At 21.4% G+C, this 8,748-nt stretch overlaps 1 protein-coding gene across 1 annotated transcript; it reads left to right on the forward strand.

Moving 5' to 3' along the window:
- The first annotated feature begins 812 nt into the window (after positions 1 to 812).
- On the forward strand, positions 813 to 8,748 carry LOC149031886 (gustatory and pheromone receptor 32a-like). The gene is made up of 7 exons (XM_089174354.1): positions 813 to 924; positions 1,382 to 1,439; positions 1,507 to 1,695; positions 1,876 to 2,113; positions 2,258 to 2,332; positions 2,432 to 2,521; positions 8,677 to 8,748. The coding sequence occupies exons 1-7, from the start codon at positions 813 to 815 to the stop codon at positions 8,746 to 8,748; spliced, it is 834 nt and encodes a 277-aa protein (XP_089030480.1).

Consider the following 8,748-nt stretch of genomic DNA (forward strand, 5'->3'; position numbering starts at 1 on the left):
TAATCTCGACCATTCATTGATAAACAACGTAAGTTACAAATATTTTCGTTTTATAAGTCATTAAAAAATAAACTTACATTCATTATTTTATTAATTTTTTTAGATAATTAATATCATCATAACTTATTTGGTTATTCTCATACAAATTGGTAATGTACCGTCTAATACTTTTAATCAAAATTCAACATTATCAATAAATAATTCATCTGTCATTTAAATATCAAAAAAAAAAAAAGGAAAAATTATATGCATAATAAATGATTAACTATAATAATAAATTAAAAGATAAAGTAAAAATAATATTTTATAAAGTTATCTCATAATATTGCAATAAATTAAATTCCTACATTTTTATTATTAAATATTAATTATATATATAAAAATGATAGTAAAAAATAACAAAATTAAATAGATAAGAAAAATAGAGAGACAACATTTGTCCTAAGTGTGTTTTTATTCAATTTTATTTAATAAAAATGTAATACCCGTAAGTGGGACTCGTCTGTCTGTCAGCAAATGAATAATAAACCTAAACAGATATAAAAAAAATTCTTAACACTTCCCAACATTAACATAATAATAATTATCAATACTAATGTAATAACATATTATAAATGGTAGCAAGGAACGTAATTTTGTGAACATTCATAGTTTTACAGTAAAACATTAAACATATTTAATGGTGCTATCAATTCGTTTAATTTTATTTGTTTAATAATATCAAGTTTCAATTATTATTTAATATCCAAATTAACATTTTTTTGATCAATCAATGTTTGAATTATTTAAATAATTCAATAATTCTAATTAAAATGTTTATATCGGAAGAATTTCAACGTAGCATCAAACCATTAATAATATTAAACTCAATTTTTACAACAGGTTTACTAGAATATTATTACAATGATAGAATTAACACGATTGGTATAATTTATGGGTTATTTACCCTAACTTCTTATTTTGTGATAATGTCCTCGTTTCCATTTTCTTGGAATTTTTTACAAGAAAATTTACCAATTGTAGTGAAACTAACATACAAACTGTACAATATTAATGAGATTATATTTATAATTTCTACTATTATTGGTGGATTCTATAGAAGAAAGGTGAAATATTTTCTATTTAATTTTTTCATAAATATTCAATTAATATATTTGTTTGTTTAAATAGAAGGTGAAACGTTTCATGTTACAATTGGAAACGTGTATTCGTAATATGAAACAATTAAACGTACCAATGAATTTTTCCAAATTTTTTCTACAACAGTGTTTCCTCATATTATTTTCTATTTTAATTGCATTTCTGATAGTAATAATGAGATATCGTTGGTTATTACAACCGAAAATTAATATTCAAGAAGTGCTTATTTTTATTTATTTAGAACGTTATCCATTTTTTACAAATTACATCACGGATATTACTTTTATGTTTTGGATGAGGCAAGTACAAAATTTATTCAATAATTTTTCGTTCAATCTTTTAACAAATCTTGTATATATTCGACAGTTACATCAAAATTAAATTTAATCAATTGAATTTATTATTAAAAAATATGTTAACAACAAATATCGATTTGCCTCAACATAAAAGAATCTTTGAAATTTGGAATAACGTGAAGAATAATGATTCAAGTGCATCTGATTTTCATGAAGAGCATAAATCAAAGAAAAATATTGTAAAAATACAAAAAATTCGGTAATGTCAATTTATTACTAAATTCTAATAATATATTATTATAATTTATAATTTAATATGAATAAAATAAATATAATTTAATATCAATTTATAAAATGATAATTTATTATTTTTAAAAAATATTAAACTAAATAATACATTTTAAATAAATATAAATGAAATATATATATTTTTTTAAAGGGAAATACATCTGGAATTAATAAAATGTGCAAAGAATGTAAACAATGCGTACGGTTTGCATCTTTTAATATCAGTATCAACAGCTTTTGTATTACTCGTAGCAGTTTCATATAATATGTACAATTTTATAACATCTGAAAATTATCAGAATATTTTACAATTATATTATTTTTTATATTGGAATTTACACAATGGATTAAAAATTGTCATGTTATGTCATGTGTGTGCATCGGCTGCAATCGAGGTATTTTACTTTAAATATTTCTTATCTTTGTTTTCTTATGATTTATTATAAACATTATATCTGAATAGTTTTCACGAGAGATGTTTGATAAAACGAAATCATTATTTTTCTATCGTTTTTATTCTATTTTTTGCTTACTTACATGCAACAAATACGGGAGATATTCTTTGCGAATTGTACGAACCGTCAATCAGCATGGAATTTCGTTCAGAGGTAATAATTCATTATTGAATATTATTATGAATCGATTTGAATTAGTTTACGATACGTTTTGTGTATGTTTATGTGTGCTTGTTTTTTTTTTTCTTTAAGGTTTACAACTTTACATTACAGCTCGTTCAAAATCCATTATCATTTACCGCTTGTGGTTTTTTTAATCTCGATCATTCATTGATAAACAACGTAAGTTACAAATATTTTCGTTTTATAAGTTATTAAAAAGTAAACTTACATTCATTATTTTATTAATTTTTTTAGATAATTAATATCATCATAACTTATTTGGTTATTCTCATACAAATTGGTAATGTACCGTCTAATAGTTTTAATCAAAATTCAACATTATCAATAAATAATTCATCTGTCATTTAAATATAAAAAAAAAAATAAAGAAAATTTATATGCATATTAAATAATAAACTATAATAATAAATTAAAATATAAAGTGAAAATAATATCTCATAATATTGCAATAAATTAAATTGCTACATTTTTAATATTAAATATTAAACATTTAATATTAATGATATATATAAAAAAAAATAGTAAAAGATAAGAAAATTAAATAGATAAGAAAAATAAAGAGATAACATTTGTCCTAAGAGTATTTGTATTCATTTTTATTTAATAAAAATGTAATACCCATAAGTGGATATGGTCTGTCTCTTAACAAATGAATGACAACCCTAAACAAATAAAAAAAAATTCTGAACACTTTCTAACGTTATCATAATAATAATATTCAATACTAATGTAATAACATATTATAAATGCAAGTAAGCAACGTAGTTTTGTGAACATTCGTAGTTTTACAGTAAAACATTAAACACATTTAATAGTGCTATCAATTCGTTTAATTTTATTTGTTTAATAATATCAAGTTTAAATTATTATTTAATATACAAATTAACATTTTTTTGATCAATCAAAGTTTGAATTATTCAAATAAATCAATAATTATTATTAAAATGTTTATATCGGAAGAATTTCAACGTAGTATCAGACCATTGATAATATTCAATTCAATTTTTACAACAGGTTTAATAGAATATTATTACAATGATAAAATTACCGCGATTGGTATAATTTATGGATTATTTAACTTAATTTTTTATTTTGTGATAATATCTTCGTTTCCATTTTCTTGGAAATATTTACAAGAAAATTTACCAATTTTATTGCAACTAACATACAGACTTTACAATATTAACGAAATTATATTTATAATTTCTACTATTATTGGTGGATTCTATAGAAGAAAGGTGAAATATTTTCTATTGAATTTTTTCATAAATATTCAATTAATATATTTTGTTTGTTTAAATAGAAGGTGAAACGTTTCATGTTACAATTGGAAACGTGTATTCGTAATATGAAACAATTGAACGTACCAATGAATTTTTCCAAATTTTTTCTACAACAATGTTTCCTCATATTATTTTCCATTTTAATTGCATTTCTGATAGTAATGATGAGTTATCGTTGGTTATTACAACCGAATATTAATATTCAAGAAGTGCTTATTTTTATTTATATAGAACGTTATCCATTTTTTACAATTTACATCGTGGATATTACTTTTATGTTTTGGATGAGGCAAGTATAAAATTTATTCAATAATTTTTCGTTCAATCTTTTAACAAATCTTGTATATATTCGACAGCTATATCAAAATTAAATTTAATCAATTGAATTTATTATTAAAAAATATGTTAACAACAAATATCGATTTGCCCCAACATAAAAGAATCTTTGAAATTTGGAATAACGTGATGAATAATGATTCAAGTGCATCTGATTTTCATAAAGAGTATAAATCAAAGAAAAATATTGTAAAAATACAAAAAATTCGGTAATTTCAATTAATTACTAAATTCTATTAATGTATTATTATAATTTATAATTTAATATCAATTTATAATTATAATTTATAGTTTAATATTAACATAATAAATTAAATTTATTATTAATTTTTAATTATATAATTTATTATTTTTTAAATATTAAACTAAATATAAAATTCTACGAATTTATTATTATAATTTATAATTTAATATTAACAAAATAAATTAAATTTAATATTAATTTTTAATTGTAATTTATTATTTTTTAAATATTAAACTAAATAATATATTTTAAATTTTGTTTTAAAGAGAAATACATCTGGAATTAATAAAATGTGCAAAGAATATAAACAATGCATACGGATTGCATCTTTTAGTATCAGTATCAACAGGTTTTGTATTACTCGTAGCAGTTTCATATAATATGTACAATTTTATCAAATCTGAAGATTATCAGAATATTTTACAATTACGTAATTTTGTATATTGGAATTTACACAATGGATTAAAAATTGTCATGTTATGTTACGTGTGTGCATCGGCTGCAACCGAGGTACCTATTTTACTTTAAATATTTCTTATCTTTGTTTTTCTTACGATTTATTATAAACATCACATCTGAATAGTTTTCACGAAAGATTTTCGATAAAATAAAATCATTATTTTTTCTATCGTTTTTATTCTATTTTTTGTTTACTTACATGCAACAAATACGGGAGATATTCTTTGCGAATTGTACGAACCGTCAACCAGCATGGAATTTCGTTCAGAGGTAATAATTCATTATTGAATATTATTACGAATAATCTATTTGAATTAGTTTACGATACGTTTTGTGTGTGTTTATGTGTGCTTGTTTTTTTTTTCTTTAAGGTTTACAACTTCACATTGCAACTCGTTCAAAATCCATTGTCATTTACCGCTTGTGGTTTTTTCAATCTCGACAATAGATTGATTTATGGTGTAAGTTAAATTGATTTTGGCTTTTTATTCACATTTGAATGTTAGATGATAATTTAAATATTGCATATTCTTTTTTGTTTAATTTATAGTTAATCGCTAGCTGTACATCATATCTCGTTATTCTCATTCAAATTGGGGGTATACCACAGCAAATTTTCTATATCAATTCTACGGTATCAATTAATTAATTATTATTATATAGAATGTTTTAAAAAAATTCTTTAATTTGTTTCACGTCAAATATTTTATGGCAATATTAAACACTTGTATTATTTTTTGTTTGTTTTTATATAAAAATTATGATCAAAATAATTAAATTTGTATTATGATGTATTAAATTTAATATGTTATTAATTTTGGAAATTTATATTTATAATACAAATTTTACGCAATCAAATAATTAATTATTATTAAACAAAATGTTTAAAAAATTGTTTAATTTGTTGCACGTTAAATATTTTACAATATTAGACACTTGTGTATTTTTGTTTTTTTATCAAAATTATGATCAGAATAATTAAATTTGTATTATCATGTATTATATATCAATTGTAATTAATTTTGGAAATTCATATTTAAAATACAATTTTTAATACAATTTTTAATAATAATTGATTATATTATTGATAATATTTTTTGTGTTTTTTTTATTTGTCACAAAATGTTTATCACAATATTTAATTTTTTTTATTATTATATCTAGTAAATTTCACATGTATAATAAATCATATGTAAAATGTAAATATCATATGTAGAAATGTAAATTTAAAATGTAAATTTTATTACAATTTTTTAATAATATTATTATTGATAATATTTTTTATTTTTTTTATTTGTCACAAAATGTTTATCACAATATTTAATTTTTTTTATTATTATATCTAGTAAATTTCACATGTATAATAAATCATATGTAGAAATGTAAATTTAAAATGTAAATTTTATTACAATTTTTTAATAATTTTTATTATTGATAATATTTTTTTATTTTTTTTTTATTTTTCATGAAAAGTTTATCACAATATTTGATTTTTTATTATTATTATTATAATATGCAGTAATAATAATGTTAATAGATAAACATAGATAGTATGTTCGTACATGTATTATAATAAATTATCGCGTTATCTTTTAATCATTTTTACCTTTATTAAACATTATTTACGTAAGTGATGGATATCAATAAAATAGACAGCATTATCGACTAAATGGTGAGTTTCACAACACACACCTCCTATACGAGAAACTCATAAGCATTACTTTAATAACCTTCATGGACATTTCATCGTACTCCGGTTATTATAGTGTTTCTAAAAATAAGAAATAACAGAAAAAAAGAAAAAAAAAGAGACAAATACTACCAAGTATTTCGAATTGGTGTTTCAAATTAAATTATTTATTGACATATATACTACTTTGTAAACAAAAAAAAGCAAAGTGTGATAATGAAAAATTTCATTGACATATTAACAAATAAAAAACAAAATGTACGTGAAATCAATCATAAAACATCATCGAAAAGTATTTACGATGTTTTAAAACCAATCAATGTACTAAACATTATATTTGGATTACGTGTTTTTGAAATACCACGAGATCATCCTAGACCATTATTCAGTTGGTTATACTCGTTAACGTTGTATACTTTTAATTATGGCAATTATTATTATCGTCCATCGAATTCTAATCAAACTAAGGTTGTTATTTTTAACGATACTGTTAACAATTCAATATGGTTTACAAATTATTTGGTGATACTTGTTTTAATTACTATGGGATTGTATCAAAGTCAGGTAAGTTGATTATTTTTAATCTTTGCTTACCACCCTTCCTGGAGTAACACACTTACCACACTCGGGTCCAAAGGACCCGGACGAGAAAAATTGTTATAAAAAAGAAACTATTGCGTAGATTTACTTCAACATTTTTTTTGAGACTTCTTTAATACTTACTTAAAAAGACTATACAGGTTTTAAAGCTTTAAATTAATTATAAATATGTTTAAAAAATGATCAAAGTTGAACAATTGAGAAAAATGACTCAAGTTGCAAAAAAGGTCGTCTGGGTCCTTTTGGACCAAGTGTGGTAAACAATGGTTAATATTATTTTTGCTTATTTTTTTCTTTTTTCTATGAAATTAATCAATAATTTTCTCTTTTAATATTAAATCTATATATAGTCGGTGAAAATATGTGCAAAGAAATTACACGAGATCGATGTTACCCTACGTGCGTTAGGTTCATCGTCACATTTCAATACAATTTACAAAAAAACAATATTTGGACTTACTTTGACAGTGTCATTTATATTTGTGTTTTTCGGATCGGTTATCTCGGAAATGATTTTAAGGAATAATGGTTTTTATAAATCACCATTATTATATTTATTTATGATTCAATATATATATGCTTTTATGGTGGAATATATGTTGGTTAATGAATTCTTTACAATAGTGAGGTACGTAAACATAATTGACAAAAATAATTATATTAATGTGTCAAATGGAAAATTTGGTATTAAATAAATCAAAGAATTTTTTAAACATTAAAAAAAAGAAAAAAAAACATTACAGATGTGTCAAATCGGAATTTAAAAGAGCAAATGATTTATTAAGTGACGCCAGTGTTTTACCAATTACTTCAATTGCATCGGAATTAATTGAAAGATCATCATCATTACACGTTGATTCTAACAAATTATTTGTTTCATCTTCATCGTTGCATAAAATGCATTCAAGATTGCAAGTTGCTAATCACAAATTAAACAAAAGTAGAAAATTATTACGTACAATCAGGTGAGAGTAATTAAAATATTATTCAATAATTGAATTAAATTATTAATTACTATAAATAATTTAAATATTATTGTAGACAAATTCATTTGGAATTGTGCAAATTGTCCAAATGTTTTAGTATGATTTATGGTATACAAATATCATTAGAAATGGTTATGTGTATTTTAAGTAACACATATTATTTATATAATTTTTATTCAACTTATTCGGAAGAAATTAAAAAAGTTTATGGCTTAACTTATTTAGTGATTAATACGATTTTATCTTGTTTCCCATACATGATTAGAATTTTTTTTATTACTTGTATGTGCGATATAACTACGAAAGAGGTATGAAAAATAATATTTTATATTTTTCATCTTATTATTATTTATTTGTTTAATAATTTTATGATTTTATTTTATATATTTTTTTTTTTATAGGCTGAACGTACTAACGAAATTATTCATACATTTTATGCAAATAATACGGACTATGAAATACAAAAAGAGGTTCTATTAAATATTAATAAACGAAATATTTGTTATTTCAATGAATTTATTAATATTATTATATCTTTGTTTATAGGTTGAAATATTTTCATTGCAAATGATGCAATGTCGTACAACATTTACCGCATATGGTTTTTATAATCTTGATTGCAAACGAGTTGGTTCGGTTAGTATTATTTACTTTTATTTTTATTTATATTTAGTTTTGTTTAAAGATAAAATAATTGAAATTTTTCATTTCTTCAGTGTATAGGTGTTATAACTACATATTTGGTTATATTGATACAAGTATCTGATTCAATTAAAAAAGAATCATAA

The sequence above is a fragment of the Polistes dominula genome, unplaced genomic scaffold (assembly GCF_049000335.1).
Source record: "Polistes dominula isolate Pdom_NZ unplaced genomic scaffold, Pdom_raw_medaka contig_83, whole genome shotgun sequence".
NCBI classification, from domain to species: domain Eukaryota; kingdom Metazoa; phylum Arthropoda; class Insecta; order Hymenoptera; family Vespidae; genus Polistes; species Polistes dominula.

Coding starts and splice junctions, on each gene's coding strand:
- LOC149031886 (XM_089174354.1), top strand. CDS start 813: ATGTTTATATCGGAAGAATTTCAACGTAGCATCAAACCATTAATAATA. Junction 1,696..1,875: donor GTAAAAATACAAAAAATTCG/GTAATGTCAATT, acceptor ATTTTTTTAAAG/GGAAATACATCTGGAATTAA. Junction 2,114..2,257: donor ATGTGTGTGCATCGGCTGCA/ATCGAGGTATTT, acceptor TTTTTTGCTTAC/TTACATGCAACAAATACGGG.